General features: G+C 37.1%; 1 protein-coding gene across 3 annotated transcripts in view; it reads left to right on the forward strand.

Annotated features, from left to right (window-relative positions):
* The window catches only part of tmem108 (transmembrane protein 108), a 117,327-nt gene extending 101,343 nt beyond the window's left edge, over positions 1–15,984 (forward strand). For 2 of the 3 annotated variants that reach the window (XM_007258600.4, XM_007258601.4), the window contains exons 4-6: positions 5,287–6,501; positions 9,020–9,174; positions 12,448–15,984. In XM_007258600.4, coding sequence (XP_007258662.3) covers positions 5,287–6,501; positions 9,020–9,174; positions 12,448–12,564 — 1,487 coding nt within the window. In that variant the 3' untranslated portion in view covers positions 12,565–15,984. Of the gene's footprint in view, positions 1–5,286; positions 6,502–9,019; positions 9,175–11,179; positions 11,227–12,447 lie in introns of all 3 variants that reach the window. The other variant, XM_049463290.1, reaches the window with a different exon arrangement.
* The last annotated feature ends 704 nt before the right edge of the window (positions 15,985–16,688 follow it).

Consider the following 16,688-nt stretch of genomic DNA (forward strand, 5'->3'; position numbering starts at 1 on the left):
GCATTTGGCCATTTTAGTGAATAATCATGTTACATTAGAAATAGCCAACCACAAATAGTAAATAACAATGATGAGACAAGACAAGACAAGATAGATATATATATATGTATATATTCACTATATTTGTGGCCTCTGCCTTTTTAATCCATTAATGCAGTGAGCACGCATATACACAATAGTAAAGACACACACACACAGTGAAATTGTGTAGACACATGCTTGATTTGGTGAGCAGACATCACTTCAGTGACCAATAGTGGCAGTTTTCCAAAACCGGGTATCAAATTCACAACTGTGTCATCTATAATCTGGTGCTCTAACCAGTGAGCCACCACTGCCTATGTGGTAACACAACTAGGGCTTTATTAGGGCTGTACGGTATATCATTTGCACATTGTTATGCATAATAGTCACATGGCAGGGTGTGCAGCTTAATACAAAATTATTTTTTGTATGTTAAAAAAAACTCTCACTTTCTCATTTTAATCTATTAAAATAAATATGAACATTATGTTATAAGCTAAGAAAAACATTGATTGGAAGTAAATCACACCACCGTCTAATGGCGTAAATACGGTAAGATAAAAGCTTCATGCTTTGCTGCTAAATACTAGGCTGAAGAAAACATATTTAGAAAACTGTTTTTCATATATATATATATATATATATATTATTATTGTTTTATTGTCCAGACATATCTTTGACTCTGTAGTGATGAATCATGTACACTATATGTGGACAGCCCTACTGATGAATGCATTCAGCTATTCAAGTCTTTGCTGACAAAGCTAACATTTTATGCTGCTTAATAAACAATTATTTTTTGTACGTAAAAAAAAACTTTCTATTTTTAATTAAATAAAATAAAAAATTAAAAAGTGCTTTCTTTTTAAACAATCTGCTCAAGTTGTTCAGCTGGCTTGATTTTTATGTTCTCCTACATGTTGCTTCAGTGTCACAGAATGCATGAGGTGGGGCCACACATGTAAGGGCACAGTACATGAACACACAGTGGAAAAGATTTATCAGAGGTCTGCACTGTAGATTAATATTAAAGCCATGAAAACAATTAAGGGACACTTAACGTTTGTCCTCCACAATCCCCTGATCTAAACCTCATCAACTGAGATGGTGATTTGAGGTGATTTGGGATGAGCTAAAGCTTCACAGCATGAAGGAAAAGCAGCAACTATTGTTCAGCACCTCCAGAAACTCCTTCAAGAAGCTGAGAAAACTATTCCAGGTGACTCTCCCTTATGAAGACATTAAGATTAAAATATCAAGAGTTTGCAGATCTGTCCTCAAAGATAAATGTGATACTTAGAAGAATCTAAATATAAAACAGATTATTTTTCTTTAACACTTTCTGTTTATTAAATAATCCTGCATGTGTTCATGTATAGCATGAATGTGTTCATTAACAAATTTACAATGTAAAAATCAATAAAAAGAAAGAAAAAAACACTGAATCAGAAAAGGTGTGTCCAAACTTTTGACTGTTATTGTATGTATATAACAAAATAATAATAATGCAATCAGTCAGTTTTTATCCAGTTATAAGAATAGCATTGTTTTGTAGATCCTTTAACAACATACATATGGGAGACAAATCCTGTGTATTTATATACTAAAGCCGGTGAAAACCTCCAACTTTCTCCTGTAGATAAAAAAAATAGTTCAATGTAATTTAATTAAATTTTATTTATATAGTGCTTTTTACAACAAAAGTTGTCACAAGCAGCTTTACAGAGAAAACGGGTCCACGCCTCTTATGAGCAGCAGCACAGAGATTACAATAATTGTTGTGACACAGTGGCAAGGAAAAACTTGCTTACATTAAGAGGAACAAACCTTAGGAAGAACCAAAACACATTCAAAGTTCAAAACCAACATACATGCTTGTAATGTTTAAAAGCATCTGAAGATTCATTACATAAGCGTGAGGAGCAGTGGCGTGCACAGACATTTTGGGGGGCAAGTGCTCAGGGGGGAAAAAGGGCACTTTTTAGTGCTCGTGGAACACTTCATTATAAAAAAAATTACACACACATGTTGAATGAAATTTGACTTTTATTTGTAACATTCTCTAAACGTGAGTTTTCAATGGAAAAATTTCACACCACCAACTGATAAAATACATAGTAGTTTGGTGCTGTATGAGACATTTTACTGCACATCAAACTGATTTAAAGTTGGGTTTTGAGGGCAAACGGTAGGATTTTACTTGATGTGTATGTTACCTGGCTGGTGGGACACGGGGGAGAAGAAGCCTATCTTCTGCCGGGCGTGCTGTGCTGAAGACTCGCTGAACTGAACTGCTGCTGCAGCGCATCTAGTGTGCCTTGCGCGCGACCGCGCGGGGTCACATGACAGAGGAAGAGAGAGGTCGGGTTTGTGCGAGCTGATTTCAGAGCATTCTGTTTTCACGCGTTTTTAATCGCTCAGGTTTTCAAAAGATCATTTCAAACCGGACTCTTTTTTTTAAACGAAGTTTCAAAAGGGCACTTTGGTTGATAAAGGGCAGAGTTGGTGGTGCTTTAGCAAAGCTAAACACTGCTGGACGGTGCATCGGTCAAACCAGGACTGAGAAAACTGAGGCACAGGTGTTAACTGTTTGGGGAATGTCCTCCTAGTGGTGAGTGAAGGAAATGTGCCCCAACAGAGATACATGTTAGTTTATTAAATGCAGCTAATAATAAATGATTATATGTGGGCATGGGTCAGTTTCTCAAGAACAGAAAGAAATAACCTAATCGAGAAAAAGTGTGAACTCACCTCCTCCCATTAAAGATTTAATGCTACTTTAATGACATCCTTCCTGGTATTTAGGTGCCGCTTGCATCTTACCTATTCTATTTGTGTCACGTCCCTGTTTGTGTCCGATATGCCTCATAGGCTTTCCGCAACTCTGCATCGTCTCAAGGGACAAAAACAGTTATGCCCAGCGACAGTATTAGGAGTTGACTGCTGTTTATTAGACTATAAAGGAACACGGAAGCCTGTCTCCCATTCATTACACCCTATCAGGGTCTAATCAAGCAGCCCAGAAGAGACTGACCTTCTGCTGATTTCACCACTGCTCTGTTTTAACCTCATTATACACTTAATGTAGCACTACGTTCTACCTCTGCTGTTTGTGCACTGGCAGGGTGACAAGCAGAGTGATGCTTACCAAACAGGCAGGGGACATTGTTATAATGTATTCAGACCTCTGCTGCTTTACGTAGAGGGACTGCGCTAAACACACTCGTCACACTTTGAATGTTGAAACAGTTGTACTCTTTTGTATGGCCTGCTGCACATCATCTGCAGCTCAGTTTCTCTGATTTTGCTATTTGTAGTTATGTTTGGGTAAAATGAACATTTTTTTTGGTTTGGTTTTATTCTATAAATTACAGAAAACATTTCTCCCAAATTCCAAATAAAAATATTGTCATTCAGAGCATTTATTTGCAGAAAATGAGAAATGGCTGAAATAACAACAAAAAAAGTTCAGAAATCAATAATTGGTGGAATAACCCTGGTTTTTAATCACAGTTTTTATGCATCTTGGTATGTTCTCCTCCACCAGTCTTACACACTGCTTTTGGATAACTTTATGCCACTCCTGGTGCAAAAATTTGATGGCTTGTGATCAGCCAACTTCCTCTTGATTATATTCCAGAGGTTTTCAAATTGGTAAAATCAAAGAAACTCAACCTTTTTAATTGGTCTCTTATTTTTTTTCCAGAGCTGTATATTGCTGAGATGCACCTAATAGTCAACAACCAAAATATTTTACAGAAGTTATAAAATTGTGATTTACCATCTAAATAATTCCAGTTGCCAAATATTTGGTTAAGCCCTAACAGTATGCATATTAAATAGGTCTGATAACGTATGCCAAACAATACATTTAAAGCTTATTTAAAGTTATATTTTGCTTTGCTGGTATGTCTGCTTTGATGTTAAAAGCGCGTACACACAGCCAGCTGATAAACACACCTTGATTAAGATACACTGTGATCTGTTTGCCTTTAGCATTATACATTTTTGCTACTTTCTCACAATTTAAAGCAGTTTTATGCAAGAATTCGATTTTTTTTGCTATTGGGCAGCACCTACAGATGTGGTGTATAATTCTACTATAAAAATAAATAATGCAAAGAGATCCCTTCTTTTAGACAGCTATAATCATGCTTTTGTTGATAAGCTGAGAGATACAGAACTGACATCTTAAGTAAACTAAGTGTATAGACTTACAAGGAAAAGTAATATTACTGTGTTTTTAAAAATATTCCTCTTCTGTTGTAAAAGGCCTCATGCAGCTTCACCCAAGGAAAAAAGTGCAGTGTTCCAACCTAGGGTGGTGACCCTCCTGTTATGTTAATTTGTCAGGAACAGCAGTGGTATTCCTTGGTCAATTTGACCTGGTGCATGTTTAACTATCTGAAAAATATCTGAAACACAAAAAATCCTAACAAGCAGTGAATATTTCATTACTAACTCCATTACTAATTATTCTATCAATATTCAGTGCAATGGTGTTCTTTACCTCTAACAGGTAATGGTTTAATTTGGATTGTTTTTCATTCAAAAAAAATATGTTAACACGTTTAAAAAATGGTTCACTACTGTATTACTTTTGAAATACCAACATATAAAACACAATAATTTTAAACTACATTGAAAAATAACATTGCAAATTTGTTTTACTTTTAGTTTTTGCAGGGGGTGGTTGCAAATATGTAAGATGAATCATTTTCATATTATATGTTGATTACACTAATTAAGGCAAGCAAAAGAAGTTTCATACTGAAAAAATACTTTTAACTATTTTTCCTAGATCTTCTACAGTTTGTAGAACTTTAAAATGGGTCAATTTTACCTGTAACATAACAGAAGGGTTAAAGGCAAAAACAGTATCTTCGCAAGTCCCTATAAGTAGGTGAAGTCATTAAGTGATTTTAAAGCTGTTATTTAAAGACACAAATGGACAACATGCTGCTTTAAAACAGTTGGCTAAACTAATAAAATGCAGGACTAATTTAAACCCAAACCTAAGCTGTTGCTTCTTCTACTTTTATTAACATAACCAAAAAAACGTGTTTTTTATTCAGCCAAATGTTTTATTTTGTTCCGATTCAGTTTCTGAGAAAATGTTTAATTTTAGTGCATTGCATTCCTACATACTGTATAAGTATAAGTGCACTTGGAAACAAATTAGTCATAAATGCATTTCTATAACTGGTCTCTTTCTTTCTCTCTCCCCACTTCCCTCTCCCCTTCTGACCTTCGCTCTTTCAGGTGTTCTTCTGATTCTGTCAGTGCCAGAGAGGCTGGTCTCCTTTGCAGAGGACCTCTACCCCAGCTGGACCCCCAGGAGCTATGTCTCCATGTTAACAACGAGCAGGGCCCTCCATATGGTTCCAACGAACCTTCCTGGCTGGACCCAGACACCCCCACCCAGTCTGGATCACACCATTCTAGCCAAAACTACCACTGGGTCGAGACCTGATGTAGTCGCAAAAGACCAACCCTTTGGAACTACAATTCAGAAACATGGGCCTCACTCGACTGGACCCCAGTCTAACAAAACAAGCCCTAGTTCTGTCATTGCACCATCCCGCACCCAGAACTCTGAAAAAGTGCCCAGTAACCCTTTGCCCAAAATGGAGCAACCAGGGGTAGTTAAAAGAAAGCTGACAGGATCTTCTAGTTCAGGCACTGCTGACACTGCTCTCTCAGGGACTGGCCATAATGTGACCTCAGTGGCTGGGGGGCCCCAGAGCACAGAGCCCACCCAGCAAGGGTCACCAACTGAAAGAGGGGACGCATTGGATCAGGGAGAGGTGGGTAACCAAGGGTTCAAAGACCCTAAGGACATGAGTGTCGAAGATCCAACCAACCCTAGTTGGCCTTATGCTTCATCTGCATCATTGTTAGCGCCGTTGTATGTAAAGGCGAAAAACCTCAGGGAGCATGCTCATGCTATCACGCTGCGCAATGCGCCCCCCAGTGATGAGGAGCCCACCCTCTCTAGCACTACAGTGGATGACGCGACTGTGACCCAGCATGGATCCTCACCTCCCACTCGGGCCCCCATTTCTGCCCCAGCCACGAGCAACATCCCCAACCCAAAAACTAAGAACAACGTTGCCGTCGCCAACTCTCTAGATAGCAATGCAACAACGACCACAGTTAGGGGCGATAATACGCCCAATGATACGTCCACAGATACTGACCATTCCCAGTATCAAAAGGCAAGAAACACTAATGAAAGCGTAAGTGCTTCGAGGGAGGCCCAGCCACCCCAAAATGACTCGAATGCATCAGAGCCGCCCTCCACGGCTAATGGGAGCTTTCTGAACAGGTTGGTTCCGGCAACCACACGAGGGCCCTGGGGAGCAGGGAACCAGTCAGGCCCTGCTCCAGACTCTCTCCATGCCACCACCATCTGCCTGGGCAAGATGGATATCATATGGGTGGTGTTGGCCATCAGTGTGCCTGTGTCCTCTTGCTGTGAGTATTCAGTGTAAAGCATCACTACATCTGACCACACTTTAGTTTAGTTTATTGACTCTATATTATTATATTGGGACAGTTTCCCAGACATGGATTAAGCCTAGTTCTGGACTGCACAGCATTTAAAAGGAGATTACCCTTGTAAAAAAAGTGTATGAAGTAATTTTTTTAAAGTATACTTAACATGGAAAAGTGCATACTTTTTAAAATTAAAATATGTACATAAATACATACTAAATGTATCATTTGGTAACAACTTATGGAAACTTAAGTATATTTCTATTGTAATTAAGCAATATATTTGAATACATAATAAAAGCATTAAATTGTGCTTTTGAGTGCTTTTACCGAACAACTTTCACAAACCTAAATAGATTTAGGTATGTGTTCTTGAAAAAAACTTTTTTATACACTTGAATTATATTGTAAATTTACTACTTTACACATTGGTGCACATATTGTGTACACCCTAATGCTACTGGAAATATACACTAAAGTGCACTTTAAGCAGTATTTAATGCCACTGTATATTTTTTTCTATCAACACAATGTATAACTTAAAGCATTGCTTAAAAATACATTTTATGGAAATACAGAGAAAGTATATTTAATGTGTATTTTCATAAAGTTTAATACTTTGAAAATGCACTTTTAGTATTCTTTACCTAATTTGAACAAACTTTTAATGCTCTTAAGTATACTTCCATTTCACAAGGATAGACTAGGGCTAGGAAGGAAGGACTAGGCTAAATCCCAGTTGGGAACCTGACCCATAATAATAGAGCTGTGGAAAATGCACAGACAACTGGATGTTATTCGAGATGTCTTATAAAATTGAATTGGTTAGAAATTAGCCTTTTAACAAATATGATTTAGAAATGTTGGCTTGTCTTGGTTCATCATAACTACAGCACAACTTACACAAGTATGCAGATTGCAGCCTTCTCAGATAGCAGCATAATGCAGGCCAGTATCGTTATAATGAATCCCACTAATTACTGCACTGCGCACACAGGCAACAAATGATAATAGAGTTTTGTATTTTTCAAAATGAGCCTCTCAGTTCATTATGCATGGGTATTGCACAATACACTTAACAGTCTGGAGTAAATAAAGTACTCATTTTAATACTCATTACACAGCATTTAGCCTAACAATAATTACACATGTAAGGGGGAATATACACTCTCAAAATGTACCAACCAGTTATACTATAGTGATTGTAGTTATTAGAGATCGATCCCAACCAATATTGGTATTGGGGTTGATATTGTCATAATTTAATGTACGCTTCAATCCTTATCCTGGGCCGCAGCTTGTGCTGGACCATTATCCCATAACATTATCGATAATTCCATTACCATGAACACGCAGCTGCTCCAGCCTAAGTGAGCAAATATTTAGCTTCTGCTTTAACTAAAAAGCTGTTTGTTTGGAGATATTTTAGAGTAGAAACGCTGAAAATACACTTTACTTGTAATGTGAGTAAAGCCAGCATTCTGAGGGGTAGAAATGCTCTACGATACAGTTTAGCCAGTTTAATTAAGCATCTGCCGAGGCATCATGTGAAGGAGCACCAGAGGTTTAACAAGCTACAACACTTTATCTTATACTTGATGACAGGTTACTGTCTACAGCCCAGATATAATCAGTTATAATAAACTGCCTTAAAATGCATTTAAATTGAATGCATTTATGTATATTTTTGCTCTCCTAGATGTGCTGCGTAGTCTTTTTTTAGCATTATTCCATTGTGCAAGCTTAAACACAACTATTGATATTGATAATGTAAAACATTTTTTTTACAATAACTATGTTAAATAAGTAAAAAGAAGAAACAGGAAAAAGCATGTGTATCAGAAATTGTATCTGTATTGACCGCTCTGTATCGGAATTGGATCAGAACTGAAATATTTGTGGATCGGCCTATCACTAGTAGTTATATTATATAACTTGAATCTAAAACTTCTTTACAGAAGTTTCCTTAACCTCCAATTATGTACATCAGTGTAAACATATTTTGTTCCAAATTACTTTTGGAGCATTTCTTTTAGTTTAGTTATACTTATAGTTATTTGTTATAAAATTCACACAATCTAAAGAACAACTGCCAGAATTAAATTATGTAAAAAACGAGATACAAGGTTTTGTGTGGTAGCAAAATCAAAGTTTGGTTTGTTTATTTTTATCACACAGTTCACAGGCTCTACAGAGATGTACTTTTGTTTATTTTTCTAATTTACCTATTACATGTAGCAATTACAAAAATGTAGCATATTAAAACAAAGGTTTGTTTTTACTAATATATTAAATTGATAGCTATTTTGATACAGTCTGTTTCTTTTGACTTCATTTTACTTAAAAATAAATATATACTGTATATACTTGTAGCCTTGAATGAACAAATCTTTCTAATTAGAGGGAACCTACAATTCCCAAATGGTCCTCTTTTGTAGCCAACATGAATTCAGTATGAACTGTGATCTGACTGTTGCTTTCCTTTTCTCCTCTATAGCTGTGCTGCTGACAGTGTGCTGTATGAGGAAGAAGAAGAAGTCATCCAGCCAAGAGAACAACCTGAGCTACTGGAACAATGCCATCACCATGGACTACTTCAGTCGCCATGCTGTGGAGCTCCCGCGCGAGATACAGCCACTGGAAACTGCTGATGTACGACTTACACCACAGTCTTAGATCTAGAACCCACAGATCCAGCCCTAGACTCCATCCTCATTACAGAGGATGGGTAGAAGAAAGGTTTTCACAAGTTTAGAGATGGGATCAGAACTAAGCATGCACACTTTCAGTGAGCCTATTCTGCTGCAGCTGTGATTACAGTGTTATGGTATTTATTTGTGTCCAGCTGGACTTAATGATCACTGTAGGAGTTAATGCAGTGCTGACTATTTTGCTGAGCTCTGCAGAATTTGTTGTAATTAGCAGGTAATTAGTAAAGGTGTTAATGAGATGCTTCAAGTGTGTTGGCTCAGGGAATAGACCGAAATATGGAAAGTATGAGATGCTCAGTTCTGAAATTGAGAACAACCAGCCAGCATGCTAATGACATGGTGAAATAAATGATTGGACCTTGTGTGAGGACTGATTACGGGAGCCAAATGAATGGGATATTCCATTTCTGTGGGCATTCGTTGTATGTACATTTAGCATTTTGTTACTAGCGGTGTCGCGTGAGTACCAGGAATGCTTTAATGAAAGCATTACCACTCCCAGTGGACAGCACAGTGGGTTGTATTGATCATGATCAACAGCAACTGGCTAGAATTGTCCCCTGGCATGATAGTGCAAAATAAATGATCTTAAAATAACTTTCCCAAAACAAGAAATACAGTATTATCTGTTTATTGACCAAAATTACGATCACTTTACTTACTAACATTTGTCTTCTTACCCTATGTTGTTTTTCCGTTCCATTAGCAACAAACTAGCTCACAGGATGCTCCCCTCCCTTAGTCAAGAAATTAAGAGTCATAGGGTTTACTGGAGTTTTCATTAATAACATTGCCTGAGTAAGATCTTCATTTAGAGCAAAAATAGAACTTCACAGACTTTGCCTTGTAGGGCTTCAGTAAATTAATAATCAGCAGAGCTCAGTAATAAGATCACAGCATGCTTAAAATCCAGGCTCTAGGATTTGTGGTTGCAGCTTTGTACCAGGGTTCTTTTAAAGCCATGGTCCCTATAGTTGGTCCTGGGGTTCCTGTGGTCTCACATTCTGTGTTGACGCCACACCGACACATCTGACTCAGCACATGGAGAGCTTGTTAGTTAGTTGGGTAGATAAAGGAATGATTCTGGAAGTCCAAATTTTGCTTCTATAGTGTGCTGAGAGTACATACTAACATAGCTAACATTGCTAACAAACATTAACCATCAGTAGTCACTCAAATCGTTTCTGTAAGTACATGCCCACATACTCTAGGTTGTTATGAATGTGGTACAGACATGACAGTGTGGTTTTGGTCTCAGTATGACTTACTGTAAAGTATTAGAATGAACCAAACTGAAGCTAAGCACAGGTTTACTCATTCACTGTACTACAGTTCAATGCTGGGGGAGTTTAACTCTCCTCTAACCTGTTCCTCACATTAGATCTCAGGACTTGGAATGGGAAACCCTGTTTTAAAACCTGGTATCAACAACTGGTAAAGATGTTAAAGGGGAAGCCAATTGAATTATATTGGCAATGGGCTACTAATGTCTTTTACCTTGTTAATTTGTTTGTGTTGAGCTTTGTCACTAAATTTAAGAAGCACAGTTTTGACATAAAACATGCAATTTCTATTTAAATATGTGGAAATTTGTGTTTATTTTATCGTAATCAAAATAAGAATAATAAATTAGGTTAAATAAGGTGTGTTGGTGGTTCTCAGGAATGGGAAACCCACTTCCAGTGTGTCAGGGGTTCTCAGGACTGGGAATGAGAAACCCTGTTTTAAGCCTGGTATCAACAAATGGTAAAGATTTTAAAGAGCAAGCCAGTTAAATTATTTTGTTAAACTTTGTCGCCACCTGGTGTTCAGACACCAGCGTTATTGGTGTCTCAGATTTTACTGTAAAATTCTAGACAGATCCACTTTTGCCCATTCCAGCTCATTTACATTCCATTTTTCCTTTCTTTCTCTCTTTTCTTTTCCATTCTGCCATTTTCTCACAGGATTGTGATGATGAGGAGGGATCTTGTTTGGCATGCTGGTGAAACAGGTCTTCTGCTTTCCCTGTTTTCTTTTTGTCACCTTTTAGGAGTGTTCCTTATTTTTCTTCTGCTCATGCCCATTTTTAGCACATACATCCCTCCCTCTTCTATTTCTCTTTTTTGACACTCTCTGTAGTATCTGCTCTTGATACTCCCCTCTTTCATCCAGAGGGCTCATCAATCCTCTCTACAATAATGAATTTAATGGTGCTTTACCTGAGTGCCCATCTTTCTACCACCTCAGTTTTTAGCAGAGTAGCTCCTTAGCTAGCATCCCTGAGTGATTAGTGCTGTGAATAGAGGACTGTTAGTCAGTTAGAGATGGTTTTCGTTTGTGTTATTCTGCTTCATTTCTATTGATTGAACCTGCTACAACAAAATCTTATGATAGATTAAAATGGAGTACAGTAATTTAATTTTACAACATACTTTGTTTATGAACCCTTTAATAATTACACTTTTTCTCAGATTCTCTATTGGTTTCTGTGCAGTTTCACAAAACGGACCCTTTCACAAAAACCCTTCTAGTTTCTAATTTCTAATCTCTGGAAGAGATTAACCATCTTCTCCTCCGTTTTAATGTTGTTTTTTAGCATAGCCTCATTTGCCAGCATTTGTCCCTAAAAGTCATCCATAACTCCATCTTAAAAGCTTTTCCATTGATGTATTAGCTTAGCTGAAGTTTGATGACTCTCAGATGAGTGAGAGATAGAGTCAACATAAAAAAACCTAATGTCTATATAATTTGTGGACACTCCTTCTAATCAATGCACACCTAGAGAGTAGATATAGCTACTTCAACAAAAGCAGGATAAACTATTTTTATAATAACCTTGCTTTTGAAAGAAACAAAGAATAAGCAGGTGTCCCAATACTTTTATCCATTTGGTGTAAATTACCTGGCTGTAAATCAACTTCAAATCGGTCAGTTCTAAAATAAATGCAGAGAAGATATTAGTCTCACATTTGTATGCTCTAGAATCTAGAAAAAACAAATGGTTTGAATTACATGTGTACAGTTACAATCTGTTTGGCTAGCTACTTAGTACAGTATGTACAGTACAGTATACACTACTACTTAAAGTACAGTATGCTATTTTTAGGTACAGTATGCTATTTTTACGGGCTTTATGCTATGTTTAATTACAGTATGTTACAGACAGAATTAAAAGGAAGGGCACAATTTCTCTAGCCTACACTGATAACCATGATCCTGTTTTGCTTTGCAGGACCAGGAGACATGTCTGCCCCCAAACGGCGATTACAGCGACAGTGGCGTTGTGCTGGTTAACCCTTTCTGCCAAGAGACTCTGTTCATCAACAGAGACAAGGCGTCTGACATCTGAGCCCCATCAAAGAGAGACTCCACAAGTCTCCACAGCTCTCCTGTCTCTACCCTTCTTCTCAAAGGTGTTTTTTATAACCTGGTGGACCTTCAGAGACTGAGCTTTATATATGATATATAAATATATATATATATAGAAACTGGTTTTAAAGAGATGAATGAAGAAGACAAAAGCACTCTACTGTGAGGGTGAGCCCTTCACCTATTTTTCTGATGTACATTTTCTACAGATGCTTAATTGTGATAAGGGTTTTTATGTCTTTTTGAATCAAAATGGTATGTGTGTGGTTTCTGTGGCGTTCAATTGGCTTGGCGGAGAGTGGAACGTAGAGAAATGCGATGCGTGGTCTTACCCAAAACACTTAAACTGATTACTTAAAGGAATAGTTAGGCAAAGGATCAATTCTTAATGTTTACTTCACCTCAGATGTAGTCAGACTGCGATGACTGAAGTTCGCCTTTGTTGTGTTGAACTGGGACCACAAGGCTAATTTAGCTAACAAGTAATGAAAGCTTGCAAAGTTCTTAACTGCAAATTTTGGAAACATATTTAAGACCTTGCAATGAAAAGGATTCTTTAGTCTTGCAGGCCAATGCTTACAGTGTGTCCAAATGGGACAGGTTTGTGTAAATTTTATGGGAAGGAGTATATTTCTAATACATTGAGTATACGTTCTATAGGGAGCTTTTTCCACTTTTAGAGAATGAAATGTCAACCAATCAACCAATGTTTAGCAACAAGTGTGACAAAGGCTACCAAATCCGAGCAGTCAGTTGAGTAGATTCAGCTCTGGATGGAGATCATGATTTAGCCCAGGTCATTTGATATTGTATTATATATTGAATATATTGAAGTCCACTGTGGATGTAATGCAATGTCATGAATTGTTCTGTATGACCTGCTCTTATACCCGTATACATGGTGTGGATGTTTACACTTTATAATCCCATGTCCAGAACACACAAAGAAAGAGACATGACTTTCCAGTATTTAAAACTCTAGAGGTAAATCTGCAGCCTCTGTATTGTTTAGAATTATGTTTAGTAAGTATGAATTTAAAATAATTTGGAATAAAAATATAAATAGGGGATAAAGAGAGCATGAGTATATCTACATTAGCCTCTTGGCTCCAGTGCAAAAAAAATAGAATATAAAAAAACGCAAACACAACCCTGTCTGATGGTCTACATTTAGGGTAAAATTAAATGCCCAAGAAAAATGTCCTATAAAATGTCTAAATTTGATTTTGCGTCAAACTGTTTCTTTAAAATCTTAAAGCCTGCTGAACTTGAATTCTGTCTGAGGAGATGTGAAGGTAGATGGCACTGTGTCGTGGACGGGTTCAGAGGGGTTACCAAAGTAGCTCTGGTCTTACTGTTGGAAGAGGCTTCCAGCTGTAGACTAGTAGTTGTTTAGTGTGGAGGTCTTGTGAAATGGAGAAATGTGGAGATGGCTTCTCCCTTATTAGTCACCAGCGCAGGGACTAAATAAAAATGTTTAAATAGTCCTGTAGTTAAGCTGTTGCACACAGCACTCTGTGTTTCTGTGTCTGAACGCATGTCTCATTTCTGGTTTCTCATGTGTGTGTTTGTGTGTCTGTGTGTATGTGTGTGTTAGATTAGGGGTCAGTATAAACTTTACAGAATCGCTTTAATAATGCTTGAAATACTTAACACAGCATTTGGATGCCAATGTAGGAAGTGTCCACTACGATCAATGCATTTTTTTATTCACGTATTACAATGTTCCTCTGTTTGCTTGCTTGTTGTTTAACATGCCCTCGCCCTCATTGCCTTCAGTGCCCAACAACCAACATCCAGAAAGGAAAAGAGGAGTCATAGTAGATTTTCCATCTATCAATTTTTTGCATATGCATAAATAACTGAATATAATAGGGTCAAAAAAAACAAAAAAAAAACAACAAAAAAAAACAACAACTTTTTAAAGGGGTTCTTCCCCACATTCTGAAATGCTGACCTAAAGCTCATCTGCAATATGGTTTTGCACTGAACTTCCAGAACTGTCTGGTGCTTTTGCACTCCCAGATGTTCAGTGGACATAACTGAGGTGGTGCTATGGCGTCAGATAAATGTCAGATAAATACCATGTGTGATCAAATCATACTATGCGCAAGCACAACCACTATTCGAGCATGCACAGTCAGTACATGCACGTATGAAAAAATGCACCCGTCATCTAATGTTTCTTAGCATAATCATAGTGGGTGGAAACACAACCTATTTTACTATTTTTCCTGCCTAAATTTTGTGATCTAAAATGTCTGAAAGGAAACCTGGCATTTGAGGACCTAATACATTTTAAAAGGGACACACTCAACTAGGCTAACAAGCTAACTAGCCCTCTACCCATTGGCTAATCTGTTAGACCCAGGTAAAGCTAGCCACATGCTAACATGCTGGTCACGGCACAAATGTAAAGCTAGTTGTTTTGTTACATCCCTGTTCAGTCCTGTAAGAGAAAGTTCATTTTACCTAACAAACTTCACTTGAACCAGTACAGTAACAGAACACCCATTAAGACATCTTCATGAATTCACACAAGATGTCGTTGAGCGGTGAGGGCATGTTAAAAACAGACTGTGAGTTTAGCTACGTTTTTCAGCGTAGTGACAGTTTTGTATACTTACATGCTTAAATGCGTTTTTTTTCTTCTTCTTTTAAACCATTAAAGCAGGCTTGTTACATATATGTTTTAACACAATGCCACTACTGGGTTTTTCATGACGCAAACCAGATGTTTGAAAAGGACGAGAGAGTTTGTGTCTCTGCGTGTGTCTGTACGGCTTTCTACCATTAAATAGAGTCTTTTGTGAGCATTGAGGTTTGTTGAGTGTTGGCCTGCGTTGTTATGTGGTGAAAGAATAAGACCAAAATCAAATCTTATCGTCACTCTGTACTTCTCCTCTGGTGTTTATTGCTGTATTGTACAGGTTTTTTTTCTGAATGATTGTCAGTATAAATCACTGGGTGTAATAGAGTTAAAGATATTAGAAATAAATGATCAGAGATACTATTTTATACTGCAATATTTACTTTGAGCACATGTTATAACATACAGAGGTGAGTAAAAAGAATTTTATCAGCATATAGCATCATTATCCAAACAATCTTTCTTGAAGTGTATATCATGTTTTGCTCAGTAACTCATGTTTGAGTGGTCATATACTGCTTTTTTTGTTTGTTTGGGTTTTTTCATTTATTTTTCTTTTGTTTGCTGTCTTTTTTGTTCTTTATGATTTTCCTTTTTTTTAAATAGATTGGGGGGTAAGTGTTTGGGTTTTTTTCATTGTTTTAGAGTTAATAGAGGTATTATAGAGATGGCATCACATGTTCAACTTCTTTTGTATTGTAGCACCAACACTGTACTTTTTACTGCTGAGCAATAAAAAAGAAAATGGTTGGGTGGTCTTTTGTCTCTCAATGAATGTTAGGGATATTGTTATCCATTGTAAGGTTTGAAAATGAACCTTTAAAATCTGGCATATAAACAAACATATGCAAAATCAGTATGGTGAATAGTCTGAATACTTTAAATAGTGCTTTTATATCAAATACACTTTTTCAATTTATCAAATGTTTTTGTATGCTTTACTAGCTTTCCAGTATGTTTGTGTGCTAGAAAACCTCAGGTTATTATTCTCAGCTATGGCTCTGTAAATGAAAAGGCATATTTTTGCTTTCACAGACATAAATAGGTAATGTTTTGTCCTGTTTGAGAATGAGCATTAGCAATTGTAGCGTTTGATAATGATAACCAACAACTTTACATTTGTCAGGAGGAGCTTCTGAAAGAGCACTGAAAGTAGGGGTGAGTTTATTTAGCTCATGAAATCAAACATTAATAGTTGGGCTACAGAATCGTATATAGCACATTTAATCATTTGAGAATATGAAAATATCTCAGACTCACAAGCATATATTTTAACATGTGTCATGATTAAAAACTCTACTTAAACAAGGCAAGGACACACATTTAATTGCCATTCAATGTTTCTTATATAATGCCAAAATATCAGCCCAAAGAAAAATTTGAGAATAGTGAGTGCCTGTAGATGTGAGTTGGAAAGCCTACGAATGTACTCACCTCTGAGTGCCGCACATGAA

Source organism: Astyanax mexicanus, chromosome 1, assembly GCF_023375975.1.
Source record: "Astyanax mexicanus isolate ESR-SI-001 chromosome 1, AstMex3_surface, whole genome shotgun sequence".
Classification (NCBI taxonomy): Eukaryota; Metazoa; Chordata; class Actinopteri; order Characiformes; family Acestrorhamphidae; genus Astyanax; species Astyanax mexicanus.